Raw genomic sequence first — 19,632 nt, forward strand, 5'->3', positions numbered from 1 at the left:
TAAAAATAACAGAAATTGATTATTGTGTGAAACATAATAACTTTCAAAATATGATTGAAGGATGTATCCCATTTATTGAAGTTTCTCTGCAACTTGTTTTTCAGGTCAAAATAAAATGGTGATTAATCACCTAGAAAAGTTATTTGTCACCAATGATGCGGCAACAATTTTGAAAGAGCTGGAAGTCCAGCACCCAGCAGCAAAGATGATTGTCATGGCATTACAACAGCAGGAACAGGAAGTAGGAGATGGTACCAACTTTATCCTGGTGTTTGCTGGAGCACTTCTTGAACATGCAGAAATGCTTCTTAGAATGGTATGAGAAATTAAGAATCAGTATTCATGTTTATGCTTGGTTTTAATTTGTTTGTTTTTTAATTCTAATCCTAACGATTGTAAAGTTTATTCAGTTGACCGATGAATTGTGAACATAACGGACAAGTCAAAAATAAAGAGGAAATGTTGCGGTCAAATCAAGATGTTGACTTTGGTCCAGGTCCAGGTTTTCATTTTCAGTCTAGAGACCACACTAACTTTACAGTGGTACCTCAGATGCTTCCATATGCCAATGTTTCCATGCGAAACTTCTGCATAATGAAAAAAATTTGTTAGCATTAGAGCTTCATCTGGAAATGTTTAATCAAATGAAAGATGCATTGAAGGTGAAAGGGACCATCCACTTTTTAAGAAGTTCAACCAAGCCAAGATGTCTAAATGGAAGATTCAGATTTGTGTCATGCTTGGAAAGAAAAGTAATAACGACAACAATTGACCTATCACAAGATAATAGATCACTTTGCCTACAGAATCACGCAATGTGACAAAATGTTTACCTCCAACATAATGCAGTATTCAGAAAAGAAAACTTTCAGTTTAATTATGTTTTTAAAAAATGATTTTTATTATTTTTAAAAATGTAACTGGTTGCATAAATTATGCGTCAGGAGACATAATTTTTATTTGTATTTCAAGTTTGTATAGTAATAACCTACATCTTTTATGTCAGTAAGTCAGTTTGAAAGTGGCTTGTGAGCATATTGATGTAAAACGAAATTCATTCCAAAAGATTTTAATGTATTTAGTATACTGTATTTGTTTTATTAATTTTAACTGAGTTATGTTTATATTGCCTTAGAAGTAAATGCAATGAAAATGTATAACAGAATTGTAGATAGTTACTGTTAGGAAGTAACATGTTATACATAATTTTAAAGTTTTATTCTGCTCATGAGATGAAATTTTAGATCAGTAATGTTTGTTGATGTTATCATATAAATACACTTAATATATCGGAAGATAAATATCTGAAACCATTTCTTTATTATCAAATGCAATTTTTATACTCCCGCTCCTCCTTCTGCTCAAATTTTGAAAGTAACGAGTCACTCAAGTGTCTGAAAGACCAAGATGATGAAATATTATTTTTGGGACAAACCAGCATTGAAATGTAAAGTTTAATACTTTAAAATAATGCAATGTGGGCTTCATTGTTTCTTATAGAAGAAGAAATGCACACGATAAAGCCCAAAAGTTAAGGGGTTCTCCACCCATATTCAATTTTTAAATATTCAGTTTCTATTTCCTTTTTTGTTTCTCTCTTTGTTGTTCATATTATTGATGGAACATGCTTTTCTACATACTTTGGTAAATTCCATCCGTTCTGGCCATGTTCAGCTGATTTTGTGAGGAGGGATCACATGCTCTTATCTATCCAAGTTTAATCTAGGCATCTGGAAAGGAATAAAGCTAACCCATTTAGATGATCTGGATATAGACTGTTACAGTTACAAAGCCCCCACTGGCATAGTTTCACTGCTGCAATGGCCTAGGTTGTTAGAGCATTTGTCTCAGATACAGGAGGTTGTGGGTGGCTGAGTCTTAGCAAAGACTTGTAAAAATGGTACTATCAGCCACCTTGCTTGGTACTCAGCATTAAGAGTTTAGTGTTAGGACTGGTTCGAACCCTGGCCGAGTCATACCAAAGACTTAAAAGATGATATTAACAGCTGCCTCGCTAGGCGCTCACCATTAAGAGGTTAGTGTTAGGACTGGTCGGCCTGGTGTCAGGATAATGTGACTGGGTGGGACATCATGCTACATGTCTGTGGCATGATGCCCCAGTGCTAGACATCACTATAAACTGCCACACTGCCGACAATTGTTAAAGCTACATTAAAACTCCAAATCACATACATGCATACTTTCCACCATTATTGGTCATAAAATTGATATACCATTGCACATTTTTTAAATATTTACATAAACCAATTCATTATTTTACAATCAGCTTGTCAGAAGAAAATGGCAGATGTAAATAGTGCCTGGAAGTGTGCCTAATTTATATTCACTGACATGTTAATTGAATGACAAGATTTACAAGTTGTGATGGGTCAGTTACATTTTTTGGACATCATGTTATCGCAATTTAAGTATTGCCCAAGATTGCAGAGATTATGGCTGCCACTACATTAGTTAAAACGTTACATTAAGAGATGTAGCAAGACGTCATTAATCTCAATAAATGTTTGAAATCTGTTTTGCAAGAGTCAACTATAGCAGTACATAATATTTTGTACAGCTTACTGAAAATTGACTTGGTTTACATTAGTGACTGCCTTACTGAAAATGTTGGGTTGTCAATTCTAGAAAGAGATATTTTGTAAAGAATGTTGCTGGATATCTTTATCAAAATAATCCTTTGGCATTGAAATGTATAGTTTTTTCTTCTTTTTTTCCGAGTCAGCTTGGGGAATGTGGCTTTTTATATTCTGGAGCAAACTGGTTTTGACTTCTCACCAGAAATTGGTATTTCATAATTCACAGAATCTTGTTCTGGGAAACAAGTTTGTAGATCTTGGGCATTTTATTAGTCAATCATGCAAGCTTTTGACAAAAGAGAGATAAATGTTTTTATTTTGTAATAGTTTGGATGGAAAATTTTAACAATGAAAGTAGAAACTACATATTCATAAAAAAAATTGATAGAAACATTACTGAAATGCATATATGAACTGACAGATCATTTATAACTATATGCATCCAGAATGTGAATCAATTATAACTATATGCAACCAGAATGTGAATCAATTATAACTATATGCAACCAGAATGTGAATCTACAACTCCTTTACACAAAATTGCTGAAAGAAACCCACAATTCTGTGCCATGGCAGGGCAAGTAAGAATTTGTTTGCTGTAATTAAAACGTCTTGTCATATTTGCCCAATTGGGTATATTCTTTTAATGTAGAAAATTTGCAATCCCCATTTTGTGTAATGGTTGAAATCGATGCATGATTTGTCCGATTCCATAGTATTTGGGGTCGGGTATCATGTTTTGTACACATAGTCAGTAGACTAATCATGATTTAAAGATGACCTGTATATTCCTCATTCAGGGTTTGTCAGTAACGGAAGTGATTGATGGATATGAAGTGGCCTGTAAGAAAGCTCTAGAAATTTTACCAGGTAAGACTGCCGCAAGATTTCATGTATAAGAATTAAAAAATATATCATCTTACCTGCCTGCATTAAAAATGCATCATCTTACCTGCATTAAAGATACGTCATCTTACCTGTATTAAAGATACGTCATCTTACCTGTATTAAAGATACATCATCTTACCTGCATTGGTGATGATGATGTATTTCCAACAAAAAGCATTTTATAAGAGCTGACATTATTCATAATGATCAACATATATGACCCTGTTTTAAAACTGCACTTTCAATATAAACTAAATTGAATGAGAATCATTCTAGCATCAAGCTCTTTCAACCTTGAATTAGGTAAAAATTGCTGTTAATTTTTAGCATTTTTTTATCTTCTTTCTGTTGCATGATGTTAGCTGGGTGAACTCTTGAGGTTTCTTGGACCTCGTGTTTTTAATGTTACTTTTTTTATGCCCAACCACAATGGTGGTTAACATGGTTGAGTTTAGGGTATAGATCATTTAATTCACTTTCGTGTGGTATCTGCATTTCATGAACACTTTTTCTTCAGACTTGTGTGAACATCAATACTGTTGTAGTCAATTTAACTGGTATGAATAAAAGAAGAGTAGGGCATTAAGTACGTAAAATTTAGCTGAAATGGAATGTTGGATTATTTCCTTTTTTAAATAACAAAGGAATGCCCAAAAAAGAATGCACATTCATGGAATTTGTTATGCCAAGTCGTGCATATGGAAGAACAAAAGGTGGTAACCCTTTTATGTATATCACTGGAGGGATTAATTATGTCACCATTGTCTGTACATGCATGAAGGGACAAATGACGTTACTCTTCTCTGTACATGCATGAAGGGACAAATGACGTTACTCTTCTCTGTACGTCAATGAAGGGACAAATGACGCTACTCTTCTCTGTACATCAATGAAGGACAAATGACATTACTTTTCTCTATATCAGTGAAGGGACAAATGACGTTACTCTTCTCTGTACATCAATGAAGGGACAAATGACTTTACTCTTCTCTGTACATCAGTGAAGGGACAAATGATGTTACCCTTATCTGCAAATCCATAAAGGGACAAATGATGTTATCCTTATCTGCAAATCCATAAAGGGACAAATGATGTCATTGTTGTCTGTACATCCATGAAGGAACAATTGGTGTTACCCTTGTCTATACATTTATGAAGGGATGAATTGTGTTACCCTTATCTGCAAATCCATAAAGGGACAAATGATGTCATTGTTGTCTGTACATCCATGAAGGAACAATTGGTGTTACCCTTGTCTATACATTTATGAAGGGATGAATTGTGTTACCCTTATCTGCAAATCCATAAAGGGACAAATGATGTTATCCTTATCTGCAAATCCATAAAGGGACAGATGATGTCATTGTTGTCTGTACATCCATGAAGGAACAATTGGTGTTAACCTTGTCTATACATTTATGAAGGAGTGAATTGTGTTACCCTTGTCTGCAAATCCATAAACCACCATTTCATGTATTATTTTATGCTGTCACCATAGCTAGTGTGTTTGAAGACTGCAGTCGCTAAGCCCATTGTACTAATCTGCATATGTAATAAAGATCACGAAGTGGAACAACCCAGTATAGGTAAATCAAACAGATGATATATGTAAGTGATCAAACAAAAGTTAATATCATTGCCTTGAACGAGAATGTTTAAGCCATCATTATTATAGATTATTGACAAGTTTGTGAACAGTGGCAACATTTCTTTGAAGTTGGACTTTTCCTCATATATAAAACAGAAAGTATGATTATTTTATTTGTGGGAATAGTGTTTAAATGTGATTAATTTTTTACGGCAATTTAAAAAGCAGTGCAAGCAAAAATACATTTCAGAACTCTTGTTGACAGAGTTTCACATTGTGAAACATGCCAGGAAAGAAAGGGAGGGTAATTCACTTAATTCTTCGCAAAAACTGCAAATAATATATCAGCATGCACCATTAATTTCTGAACCCTGTCTGTAGAAATAGGAACACAACCTGGAACATATTCAACATGCTGAATTTAACATTCGAGTTAATTCTCTTTATTATTTGTTATCTTAATCTTGTTAAGATAATAACTATCAATTGACCTATGCTTTTCAGGGGGATTATAATAATGAAATATATTGATTGAAAGACAATAATAAGCACACACTTGCGATTGCAAAGTTGATTTGTGTTAATAAAGTATTACCACCCGTACTGAACAGAGGTCTTTAATTGTTGTCAGGGCTTGTTGAAGTCTTAGCTTGTGCAATTTTTATAGTCACCAGCCCTGGCCAATGTCTAAAAACAAATTTCTTTGAGCACTAAACTTATTATTTGACATATACCTTTGTGCATGTGGGCCGATGTCTCGATCTAGGCCAACATGTGTATGTTAGAAAACATGCCAATAGTTTCCCTGTGGGTCAGTTGTTCTTCCCAATGTTTTCCCAGTTTCTTCTTTCACCAATTATATTGGCTATCTTGTATAGTCAATCGTGTGCTTAAAAATGGTGTTAAAACTCAAACCATGAAGGATTCTGCCCATGTCTGTACATCCACAAAGGGAAAAATGTTGTTACACTTCTATGTGAAGGGACAAATAATCTTACTTTTGCAGAGTTCCTGACAGATTTCAAAAACTGAAAAGGCATTTGGCCCTTGACCACATAATCTGAGCAGTCGTAACCAAAATCCCAAAAGTCATTCATTTTTAAAAATCATGAGCTCATAGCTGGAGTTGTTAATTATTCGTGGAGCAAACTTATATTTAAATGTCTTTTCAAATGTTAAATAAAGAGAACAAGAAAGTGAGACAGACCTGACTAATACTGATTTTGTTGTCAAAGAGTGTCTCTAATTATCTCCCAGTGGCAAACGTGTTTGATTTTCCAGCATTCTTACACCAACCACATATCATTCACTGTATGTCCTACTTTCAAAACATTTTTAACCCATAGAAATTTGTTTACCTCTCTTCAGTAAATTTTACTGATACTTTGTTTCCTCCTAAAAATTAATACTAACTTTATATTTCTTTGGAGTCTGCAGGTCAGAAAAATCATCACCTGCAGCTTATTTCTGAGACTGAGACAGAAAAGAAGAAATACTTCTTTGAGCTATTGTGATTTATTAGTCAAATACAAACACTAATATAATAATAAGTCTAATATGGTTGCCACAATAGCCAGTTTGAAAATCTTGTTAATATTGCTTCTGCATTGGAGCATTGATCCTTCAAGGTTCTCTTGTTTTTATTTTAAAATGTCTTATTCTGCAGATCTTGTTTGTGATCGTCTTAAGGACATTCGGAATAGTGCCGAGGTGCAGAGAGCTATCCGTGCCTCAGTTATGAGCAAACAGTATGGGAATGAGGACTTCATTGCAAAACTTATCACAGATGCCTGTCGTAAGTAAAGTTTGTGCAGAAAAGAATGCATACTATTTTATTATGTTCTAATAAAGTAAATGCAAAAACAATCATTAAATATGAATAAAATAAATTGCAGTTTAAAGATAATTAACAATTTGTAAATAAATCTGATGACATACTAATTGAAAATAATATCTTGAACTATTAGTGACCTCAGAAACTAAATTTGTTTGAGCATTGTTTTATAGGGTTTTTAATTTGATACATTTTCTTGTCCACTTTCATACAAATTGTGGGATATTAAGTTGGTTTTCTATTCTTCCATCACACCATATATCCATTCATCCTATTCTCATTTCCTTACAAAAAATCCATTTAGTATCGTTAGATTTTTAGTACCCTTTAGTATAGTTGGATTTCAAATACCCTTTAGAGTAGTTGGATTTTGAAATTTTCTTTAGAATACCATTTAGTATTGTTGGGTTTCAAATTTTCTTTAGCATCATTAGATTTCAGATACTGTTTAATATCGTTGGATTTCAAATACCCTTTAGTATCGTTGGATTACAAATGCCATTTAGTATTGTTGGATTTCAAATGCCATTTAGTATCATTGGATTTCAAATACCCTTTCGAGTCGTTGGATTTTGAAAATTTCTTCAGTATACCATTTAGTATGGTTGGATTTAAAATTTTCTTTAGTATCATTGGATTTTAAATACCATTTAGTATCATTGGTTTTCACCACTCCGGTAGCCTAGATGGTTAGAGTGTCCGCCTTGGAAGCGGGAGGTCGTGGGTTCAAACCCTGGCCGAGTCATACCAAAGACTTACAAAAATGGTATTAACACCTGCCTCACTAGGCGCTCAGCATTAAGAGGTTAGTGTTAGGACTGGTCGGCCTGGTGTCAGGATGATGTGACTGGGTAGGACATCATGCTACATGTCTGCGGCATGATGCCCCAGTGCTAAACATCACTATAAACTGCCACACTGCAGACATCGTAGTGATATGACTGAAAAATTGTTAAAACTACATTAAAAATCGGAATCACACACACACACATACATCGTTGGATTTCAGATACCATTTAATGTCATTGGATTTCAAATACCCTTTAGTATTGTTGGATTTCAAATGCCATTTAATATCATTGGATTTCAAATACCCTTTAGTATCGTTGGATTTCAAATGCCCTTTTAGTATCATTGAATTTCAAATACCCTTTAGTATAGTTCGATTTCAATCAGTTTTGGTGTGCATCTTAATAGCAAGACCCTGGCTGAGTTCAGTTGTCAACATTCTTTGTCATCCTGTAGTAGAGTTATTGTCCATGATAGTCAAAGCTCTCTATTTTCTTTCCACATGCCTTCTCCCTCCCCCCCCCCCCCAATTATTTGGATTCCAACCAAATTTTGATACATAACTTGTCACTGTTGAGAACTTGGCATCACTTGGATTGCAGGCATTCATTATTATTGTTTATACAGCTTCCAGGTGTCCCATTTTTCCCATATTTTGCACCTGAATAAATGTGTTTTTCTTGTTAAAAATCTGTATTCTTTTCTTTTTTTTTATTTTAAAAAATTTAATTTAACTTTTCTGATTAGAACGGGTTCTTGGTTCCATTCTTTTGGAAATGTATTGCATGTATACAGTAATTGTGTTTTAAAATATGATTAGTTTGTTTGAAATCAAGGCTTTAATGCCTGCCTCTAACCGCCATATTGGATTGTACATACTGTTACCACTATCACTATATCTCAGCTTCTTAATATTCAACTTCTGGTCACGTCAAAAATTAAGGCAGAAGATTCAGAATTTTCTCCAGGAAAGAAGAGAAAACAGAATTGGAAGGACAATTGTTTCATCTTGTTTAGATTTGTGAAACCATTTAGTAAAAGAGAAAATTTTGCTTTGCAAATTGTGTAATGTGATTTTGCCACTGGGCTTGGAGGTGCCAGTGACTTAAAACAACATGAAAAAGCAAATAAACATCGGCTTGCTGCTTCATCATTATCATCCAACTTGGCCTGAACTTATGATGCATATAAATTCCAGAGAGAACCTTGATGTAATTTGATCAAAGTTCGGTTTACTAAATTTCTTTTTGAAATGAACCTTCGTTTTTCAGTTACAAGTATTGCTGGCGATATATTTCGCACACATTTTCCAGACAGTTAAATCGCAAGGGATTACTTGTGTGCTAGAACGGAAACACTTAAGTAAGAAAATCGCACAGAATTCAGATCATCAGTGAAAGATGGTACATTAGAATCAATAATGATTGAGAATTTAAAAAAAACAAGGTATAGAAAAGGTCTTTATAAACAGCCTGTGGCTGAGTGTGTTGCACTCTGGCACCTTCTAAATGGGCACCTGATTGGAATGGTGCCTGTTCAGAAGATGCAAGAGTGCAACTTGATGATTAAGTACTGTCCTACTTTACTGATGGTTGTAGATGTTGTAAATAGTTACATATCCATTAAAGTTTAAAAATCAGTATTTGTTCCTAAAAATATGTATTTTTTGTCATAAGCAGTCAGTACTTTCCTACTCAGGGGTTGGCAGCTATGTGTTTATCCGTTTTGCCCTGATAGACCTACCCACTCAATATTTTTAAAATCTTGGCTGCATTCAGTTGTCAGCATGCATGCCATCTTATAGCCCATGGTTGTTAGAATTAATTGCTTTCGTTTCTGTACAGGAAAAAAACCTTGATTGTAATTGGAGTTCAACCAAAATTTTTTATGCAGTTTGATGTTGTTGAGGAAGCATTTTATGTCATTTAATGGTCACAGCCCCTGATTGTCAGACCAACTTTCATATCTTGCTGTGATTCTCTTACTGGATTTTTATAAAATTTAGTAGACAGGTTGAATGAGATATTTGATTACTTTGACAGTATTGCTTAGGTGTATGCTAAGCAGGCAGTATCCTCTTTTGGCAGATTTATAGCCTCTGCTCGTCAGACAGGCAGAGTTATAGCCCCTGTTCATCATACACTTCACTTCTTGTGCAATAACGTCCTAGTGGATTTGAAGCAGGCAGGTTTGTGCTGGTGATATCTTGCCATTTTCTCATATTTCATTGTTTCTTTTTGGTCATTTAATGAAGTTGTGGCCATTGATGTCATACCTACCCACTTTGTCTCCGCGCAATAATTCCTAATGTTATTATTGCATTTCAAGAAAACTTTATTGTGGCTGTATTGATACAGCTTCAGAGGAATTTGATTTTGAGCTTCCTGTGTCATCGTTTTGTATGAGTATGGTCGTTGAATGTTAGATCCCCAGTTTTTAAGCAGCCTTGATGAGACCTCACCTAGGTTTGATTGTCAGTGTTTTACATCATCATTATTGTCAACCTTTGCAAAGGTTCCATAACTTGTATTTTACTGTGTTTTTGTGACATTTTGTATTTGGACACCACCATTTCTTGGTAAAATAATCTTTAAATGCCTTGTAAATTTTGAATGTTGCTTGACTGTAATGTTTTGTCTAGAACTTATGTTTTTGGACACAAAGAATTTTAGTCAGTACTAACAATATTAGGTTTCCCAATTATAGCTATCCGGTAGATAAACTTGAATAACTTTTGATAGTTATAGGTATCCTAATTATACTTTATAAAGTAATTTTTCCATGGGTGGGTGGTTATGAAAATGTACCATATTGGATAATCATTTATCATTGTTTCATTTTTTCACAAACTTCATTCAGGTAACAAAGATATGATTGGTTGTCAGAATGGACATCTTTACACATGAAACCTTCTTTTCCTCAATAAACAGTAAATTTTAGTCAGTATGGATTAATAAATTCATTGGAGTCATGCATTAAAACAAACCCATTATCCCTGGGCATTATATATCCTGGATTAGGCAGTTGTTGTTCTACAGGTAATAAACTTATTTGCAGATGGTAAACATTTATTGTGGGAGCTGCCTTTTATTTCCGAACACCAATCAGAGAAATCCCTAAAGTTCTATTATTAACAATTATCACCTTGATATCTCGATATGCATCAAACAATTTTTAACAAGCTGATTGTTTTGAATCTGTAAGTTCTGCTCATTTTGGAGCTACCCATGGGTATGTTAAGGAGAGAAAAAAGAAGGAAGAACCACAACAAATAGATCACCTTCATTGAAGAATATAAACTGTCAAATTTGTCATGTTTATGTCAATGTTGAGATAAGAAATGTTTATGTCAGCCGAAGCCCTAGGTCTCAAATTGAACAAACCCTTCATTTTCTAATCGTTTATGTTGACAAGCTGCCACTTCTGACCCATAATTTGTTCCACAAATATATGAGGTTGCTGCCGCAATAACAATGGGCATTTGTTTAATCCTCTAAAGTTTGGCATTTTGCATTGACTTCAGTAACACATATAATCAAATCAAAACAACTTCTATCATCAATAAAAATAATGTAAAGGAAGTCGAAACTAAAATAAAAGCAATGGAATCTGAGTGATTGTTGGATTTTTCACAGTTATTGGAACATGTTTATTTTGCTGTGAAAGTTTCCATTTTTACATGGAAAAAGCAACTTTATGCTTATGATAACTACCAATAGCAGCATAAAACACAAATTAAATTAACAATCCTTTGAAACTTGATATCTGGCCATCAAGTTCTTTGAAGGTGGGACATCTTGCAAAGATGTTTGTGAAAAGTTTTATTTTGTTTACATTTTTTATTTCCCTATCAGTCCCTTGGTAGCATTGTCAAGACAAGTGTTTTCTCACAGACCAAAATCTGGGCCAATTTAAGTACATTTAAACAACTATACATCAATATGCTACTGGCGACAATAAATAATATAGTGAATTATTTAGTGACACTCGCTTTTTGACAATGGAGTTTAGATCAAACGAAGGCTACCATTTGTTTGTATACACGTTATTTGAATTTTTTATGGGACGTGACTTGTACATAAATTTTTTAACATATGACCTATGTCAAATTCATTGATTTTTTAATTATTTTTGTACAGTACTTGATGTATTATGGATTTTAATGTAAGTTGTCAAATACAAATGTATATGAGACTAGTTTTACGCTCTTTCTTTATCAAAATTTCATCAGTGTTCAAAAAAAAATAATTGTTTTACACTCATGGCAGCACATCATCATATGAGCTTACAGTAACCTTATTACAGCCCGGAGGAGGTTACCTTCCCCTGTTTGTTTTCTGACACCAAATTAAGGAATTGAATAGTATTTAGATGACAGAAAAGGTAATCGTTTTTTGCCATCCAAAAACATACCGTAAATACCTGGAATAGCTATATCTTTTGCGATATGCTGCACATAGCATACTGAAAGTTGTGTGCATATTCTTTTATGTCTTCATTTTTCCAATTTCAGTTTCCATTTTACCAGGCAAGCTTAATTTCAATGTTGATAACATCAGAGTTTGTAAAATTTTGGTAAGTACAATTTATGACATGTTTATAATTTCATTGTTGATATATTGAATAGCAATTTTCCTTTGCAAAACATGTTACATTTTAAATCACAGTGTATCCCCTAGGGGTGTCAGACCGAGTACCAAAAATAAACTGATATCTAAACTGGGGGTCAATTTAAAAAGTTGGGGGTCTCTGAAGCGCAAATGAGGGTAAAGGGAAACACAGATTTTAAGATGGTGACATAAATCACTTGGTGGGTAAGAAAAGTAACAGTATCAGAATAATATGTCCCAAAAAAAAAATCAGTTAACTTGGTACAATGTGACCCTGCTATAGCATGCTCCATTATAAAACAAATTCAGATTCAACACAGTTGGGTGTGGCTCACAAAATTTCTTTAAATATGTTACCCAATCATAATACCTTTGCAGAACTATTACTAGAGAAGATTGAAGCCCTAGACAGGATTATGTCCAGTGTTAAACAATCTCAATTAGCTAGAGAAGCAGTCCAAAGCTTATAGTGTGCTTTAAGATGGATGGAGATGCAAGATATTGACTGTTCGAAATCATTCTGCAGAACCATTCTATTTATTTGACAGGGAGCAGGCATACTTCAGTCCCAGGTGATGCAGGGAATGGTATTCAAGAGGCAGGTGGAAGGGGAGTTAACCAAAGCTGAAAAGTGCAAAGTAGCTGTATATTCCTGTCCTTTGGATATCATGCAGACAGAAACTAAGGTACACTGACATTTTGTATTTTCATATGGAATGTATTAATCAAAACCGTCTTTGTCATTTTACTTGAAAGATATTGATGTGAGATCACTTTCATGAATGTAGTCCTCAACCTTAAACTTGCCCTGTACTTTGAGATGTTTCATGAACATGATCCTAACAGAATTAGAATATAAATCACTTCATATGTTAATGATACAGACTCCAGATGACTGCAGGTATTTTCTTGATAATAAAAGTTGAAGGGTAATATAATATATAAGTTTATACTAGCCATCATGTTACATATTCATGTGGAACTAATTTAGTCTGCTGATAAGAGATACCTGTGACACAAAATAGAGAACTGTTTTTAATAAAAGATAATTGGCCTTTATATATTTGTATGTTTGTATGGATTTGAAACCACATATGTGTAAATTGCCATGGACATGTATAAACAACCAGTAATTGAATGTTTGTTGCATTCTTATCATTTTAATGTGTACCATACTGTTCATTAATTCATTTTAGACATATAACATTAATCTGTAAGAGAAATATTAACAAATCAGCAGTATTTGATCAGTTGTTGAAATAGATTATAAATTTTATAATTCTTGTTTCAGGGTACTGTATTAATTAAGTCTGCAGAAGAATTAATGAATTTTAGCCAAGGAGAGGAAAATTTGATTGAAGAGGTATGTTGCATACAAAGGTATAATGCATATATTGTACATTATGCCTTCATTATTACTTGTACATGCATATAGTTATGGTACATTATGCTTTAATTTTTACTTGTACATGTCAGTGACTCAGTCTTGAGATGGCTAAAAACAAATTACCAAGCAGGTTGTTGAGCGTTCATAAAGTATTTTTGACAATAAAGGCATTAATTATTCTTTGTATCCCTTTTTTTAAACAGCATAGTTCGTGTTTCTAGCTGCTTGATATTGCCAGTAAATTTTTAGACAGGTTTATACGATTGAACCTTTACTCCTGAATGACATTTTAAGAGTGTTGGAATTTATTTTTAATTATGCATGTCAGATAACTGTGAAATCTAATAAATTCATCTTAAATTTATTAGGTTCCCCAGTTAGTGTTTGTAAACCCATTACCGCAGGTCTGACATTACCGCATACTGCAGGTCAGACCATACATTTTGAGTTAGGTAAGGTTTGGAATACAGTTTTTTGAAGAAATATCTCATATTTACTTCAGATTTGTAAATGACATTGATATCATGATTATTTTTGGTAGAATTAGTTAAACTGTATTTTATGGATGGGATGCCTATGAAATTCAATTACATCCATGAGATTCATATGGAAAAATAAGTCTGCCCTGCCCTTGACTCTATGCCATCTAGCTACCTACACTTGACTCTACGCCATCCAGATACCTGCCCTTGACTCTGTGCCATCCAGATACCTGCTCTGACTGATATTTTCCTTCAACAGCTCTATGCCATCCTGTGCTCTATCTATTGTACCAACTTTAGGACCTTTTACCATCCTCTGGCAGGCTGCTTAATGCATTTGGCTTTGGGGAGGGTATAATGGCACTTTTAACACGATATTGGCTATATCATGCCAAGGAAATGCAAGCTAATTGTGTTTCCGAAGGACACACCTACCTAGGCTTGCTTGGGTGGATATCAAACCTGCAACCTTTGTATTAGAAGCCATATGCTCTACCAAGTTAATGTGACTCCAAGCTGGCTGCTTGAGGGAGTGTTCACTGTACATTAAGCAAAACAATTGACCTAAATAAATTTTGTTTCTCTTCTTTGCAGCAAATCAAATCCATAGCTAGCACTGGATGTTGTGTGATAGTGACAGGAGGGAAAGTGGGAGAACTGAGTCTTCACTTCTGTAACAAGTATAAAATTCTTGTTGTCCGCCTACTGTCCAAGTGGGATCTTCGTCGACTATGTAAATCCATCAATGCTACACCATTGCCCAGGATTGTAAGTCCTTTTTCTTTTCATACAGCAGGATTCTTTTACCTGATTATTTTCAGTAAATATATATTTTAAATTTGACACAATGCTGAATGTTGTTGATTTTCATAGCTTTTATTAGAGGTACAAAGAGGACAAAGTTTCTTTCCATCTTTAATGATTAAGCATTACATTTTGTTGAACTGAATGTGAGATGTAGCAGTTTCTTTCATCAACAGTTACAATACTCCTGCCATAGTATATTTTTATGCTGTCCGTCTGTTGACAGTTTTGTTTATGTACAATAACACAAGTTGTGTCTACCATCTACACTCACCAAACTTGGTGGATGGCTTCCAGTTTAGCTAAGGAAAAACCCTATCAGTTTTGGGTTCAGAATCTCAAAGTAACTGAAAGGAAATTGAAACTGGTTTCAGGACAATGTTCTTTGCCATCTACAGACTTTGTGTATAGCTTGTATTTGTATCAATTATTAATTTCAGGGTCAAGGTCACTGACTGCGGGAATAAAAATTGTTTCCATATAAAAACATGAGGTCTCCATCATCTGCAGTTACCAAACTTTGGGGTATGAAAGAACCATATCATTATTTGACAGTAAATGGCAAAAGGTCAAGGCCACTAACATGAAGAAGTTAAATTGTTTTGTATCTCTACATTTACCAGAATTTATAAATGGTTTGCCTACTGCTCCAGTGTCCTAGTGATTAGAACGTCTGCCTTGGATGGGAGAGATCACATGTTCGAACTCTGACCAAGTCATACCAAAGACATAATTTTTTTTACAGCTGCCTCACTAGGTGCACAACATTAAGAGGTTAGTGTTAGGACTGGTCGGCCTGGTGTCAGGATAATGTGACTGGGTGAGACATGATGCTTCATGTCTGCAGCATGATGCCCCAGTGTTAGACATCACTATAAAACTGCCACACTGCAGACATCGTAACAATTTGACTGAAAAATTGTGAAAGCTACATTAAAAATCCAAATCACACACACACATATACATGATTTGCCCTTGAGTTAAGGAAGTACCTAACAATTTTGGGGTTTCAAGGCCAAGAAGTATGGTTTCTGCACAGTAACTTGATTTGTCCATTGTCAGCAGTTACTAAAGTTTGTGGATGAATTGCACTTAGTAAGAAAGAACTTAGCAATTTTCATGTCAAAGGCCACTGACTAAAAGAGGAAAAATGGTTTTCACGTAGTACCATTAATTCTACATCACACACCTGGACCAAACCTTCAGGAGGGTTTCCACTTTTGGTAAGGAAGAAGGCTCTTAGTTAATGAGTCTTAAGTACTTTTGTGCGCTGGGCAGGTATATAATGTGCTACTTTTGGTAGTCTTGTTTTCTTTATATTTTATTTATGTATTTTCATTTTGGTGTGGATTAGACAATACAGGTTGTCATTTGTTTTTGTAAAATTGTTGTTAATTCACCTGGCAAGAGGTCATTTAAGTTTATGGTATGTTCCAGTGTCTGCATCTTGCCTTATTAGTATTCTTTTTTTTTTCTTAAAAACTACAGTGATAATTTGATCAACCATTGTGTAACTGTTCCTTGTCAAAGTTTTAGGTTTTCTTAAGCCTCCCAAGCAATAATCAAGTTTCTGTGGAAATTGTTCTTGACACTAATTCCAGAACCACTCTATTATTATTTAAAATAAGTTTTATTGATTCTGTTGCAGCTCTGATATTCACTTCTGTTACAAACTGGTTGAAAATACTTTTCATTTTACATCTCCAGTGCTTACTTGACAGTTTGAAAATAAATTTGGTAGTAACATTTCATATAACACTTTGCAACTATGTTCGGCCAGGATGAGTTTGAAAAGGCCTTTCTGCTGGCTTTCATTAGTCAGGTGGAAACATTTTTTAACCTTAGTTATCTAGCTAATAATTTTTAAGCTATACTTGGACAGTTGAATGATTTCAGGTTCACATGGGCCTCTTCTTTGTGGAAATCAAATATATACCATTGTGACATTGTAATTGTTGTGTTATTTACAGAATAATTGTTAACTTCAGTAATGTTTCTTTATTATTATTATTGTTATTATTATTTGGAACAGACTCCTCCAACAGCAGATGAAGCAGGATATTGTGACAAGGTATATGTAGATGAAATAGGAGACACCCCAGTGATAGTTTTCAAACAAGGTGAGATTTACTCGTGTACTTTTAGAGTGAAGAAAAGTTTGTTATTTCCCCATGGCGTTCAGGATTATATCAGTTTAAGTGTGACATACCTGGTTTTATCTGAAACAAGCTAAAAAATATTAAAGAGAATTGGGTTGAGGATCACTCAAATAGTATATGTAGTTAAGAACATATTGAATGGATAAATAAAAAATTTTTTCTTCAAATACATTACCTATTCACAATACATTTGGAGTGCAACCATAACCTTGCAGATCTAACCCTCCATACTTAAATTTATAAAACAGCTAAATGTTGGTGGGAATCAGACGGGAGTGATGTCTCCCATGATAGAGGTTTTGCTTCAGATCTTGTCCATATTACAGCTACGATTTCCATTTGTGCTAGAACATGTGCAGTTTTAGAGGCCTGGCAAAAGTCTTGTGTCAGGTGGTATTCTCCAAACTATTCCACAAGTTGGAGGAGTAAGGAGAGTATACTGTAATATTTTTCTAACCATTTCTTCTTTAAATACATTACCTAATTATCATAAGAGAAGTACTAGTACCTCGCAAATCCAGCCCTCCTAAATAACACTTTTAGCTGAAAGACACTAAACGTTATCTGCCAATCTAGTTGGTGGTCAGGGAGAGTGATCTACTAATGGACATTTAATCTTTTGTGGTAAATTCTTTTCCACATTGGGCTCTTTGCCTTGGGACCATTGACAGGACCTTTTGAGGGATTTTGAAGTGGTAACTAAAAGGAATTGAGCCCATGTGAAGAAGGAAACCTTGTCAGTTATTATCTTCAGTATATCTGTTCAAGCTGTATCGGCCTGGATAAGATGAGATATTTGCTCAGCATACAGAGAATTTACCCTATATCAAAGTAAATCACATGGGTCACCACCAGCATTTCATTTTAGTGTATCGGTGTATCCATTACCTAATGGTTATTATTAAGGTCATGGGATGCAGGTCAGAGACAACTTTCTCTAACTTAACCTACAAGATCTTTCGTCTTAAAAGGCTTAGTTTGATCTGGTGCGGCCTGTAGCAGCAATGCAACAGGCGACCTTGCCAGGTCATGTAGCAGCTTATCAGTGAAATGGCTTTGGTTTTAGGGGTGGAGGCAGAGCCATGTCACAGCATATGTAGTCGGTACTCCAGCCTAATGGTACCTCAAGAGTTGTAGCTGCCTCGCTTACCTTAGGGAACTTGAAATGGACCTTCTCCCAGGTAAGAGGATGCAACTTCCTCCGCCTCTTACATATTCTCCAACAGTTTTATGATAGGGTGACATAGTTGAAAATGAAAACCAATTTTTGGAGTAAATTATGTTTCTTTGGTAATACTTACCTGATGATTATATAAATAAACCCTCACATCCTCCATGCATTTGGCAGAGCATGAATTCCACTGCAGTAGTACCTGGAGTATGGACAGGATTTGGCACTAATCCCTTTATGGGGAGATTACTGTTGTGTAACACGTGCGGGCAGAGAACGTTTATAGCTAAAAATTTAACTTGGAAGGGTACCGCTCCGGTGGCCTAGTGGTGAGAGCATCCGCCTCAGATGTCGGAGGTCATGTGTTTGATCCTCAGCCGAGTTATACCAAAGACTTGAAAAATCAGTACTAACAGCTGCCTCGCTTAGCGCTCAGCATCTAGAGGTTAGTGTTAGGACTGGTCAGCCTGGTGTCAGGATAATGTGACTGGGTGGGACATCATACTACATGTCTGCAGCATGATGACCCAGTGCTAGACATCACTATAAACTTTCACACTGCAGACATTGTAGCGATATGACTGAAAAATTGTTAAAGCCACATTAAAAATCCAAGTCACACACACACATAACTTGGGATGGGGGGGATTGTAAGGTCGTGGTTGTACTCCTAAGGTATTATAATAGGTAAAAGGTGCCAACCTGGCATCCGGTATGTGTATGACAGCAGTAAATTTGAAAATTTTGTTACAGCTGAAGAATATTATATAGATAGTTTCAACACGAGACAGCTAAATGGGAGAAATGATCTTGAATTCCTGGAAATTCTTTTCACAAAGTAGAGCATCAGTCCATTAAAGGGACTCTTATGTCTAGAATACATAAATGATATTGATTTATCAAATAGCTTTGTTGGTGTCTAGGAATGAAAGATGGTAAGGAAATGGGGGTGGTTGTCTTTATCATATGTGGCTGAGTTTTTGGTTGGGTCTTCCAATTTATGGTTTTGTGGCAACCACGAAATTAACAAAAATTGGCTTCCCACAAAAATCAGTGATAATACAGTTGCCGGAGTCGTCACTCTTGTGTTTGTCTCACCAGAGTCAGCAATCAGTGAAATATATTATCACTCTTCTGTTTGTATCACCAGAAGTAGCAGCCATTGAAATATGTGTTTGTTTTGCTAGAACCAGCTATTGTGATACATTCATCACTCTTCTAAGAGCAACAGAATTATTGTCATCAAGAATGACAATATTTTTTTCTGAACGTTTTGACTAGTATATTGTTGTTCAGAAGCAGGAGGCAAAGATCACTTTGAAC

General features: G+C 34.9%; 1 protein-coding gene across 1 annotated transcript in view; it reads left to right on the forward strand.

The window, feature by feature from the left end:
• The window catches only part of LOC149786142 (T-complex protein 1 subunit theta-like), a 54,366-nt gene that overhangs the window by 6,875 nt on the left and 27,859 nt on the right, over window positions 1-19,632 (forward strand). The window contains exons 3-10 of the mRNA XM_089976476.1: window positions 105-316; window positions 3,398-3,467; window positions 6,740-6,868; window positions 12,210-12,271; window positions 12,855-12,992; window positions 13,598-13,669; window positions 14,770-14,943; window positions 17,012-17,099. Coding sequence (XP_089832602.1) covers window positions 105-316; window positions 3,398-3,467; window positions 6,740-6,868; window positions 12,210-12,271; window positions 12,855-12,992; window positions 13,598-13,669; window positions 14,770-14,943; window positions 17,012-17,099 — 945 coding nt within the window. The remainder of the gene's footprint in view (window positions 1-104; window positions 317-3,397; window positions 3,468-6,739; window positions 6,869-12,209; window positions 12,272-12,854; window positions 12,993-13,597; window positions 13,670-14,769; window positions 14,944-17,011; window positions 17,100-19,632) is intronic.

This window comes from Sinohyriopsis cumingii, chromosome 12, assembly GCF_028554795.1.
Source record: "Sinohyriopsis cumingii isolate HCF-2022 chromosome 12, ASM2855479v2, whole genome shotgun sequence".
Lineage (NCBI taxonomy): Eukaryota > Metazoa > Mollusca > Bivalvia > Unionida > Unionidae > Sinohyriopsis > Sinohyriopsis cumingii.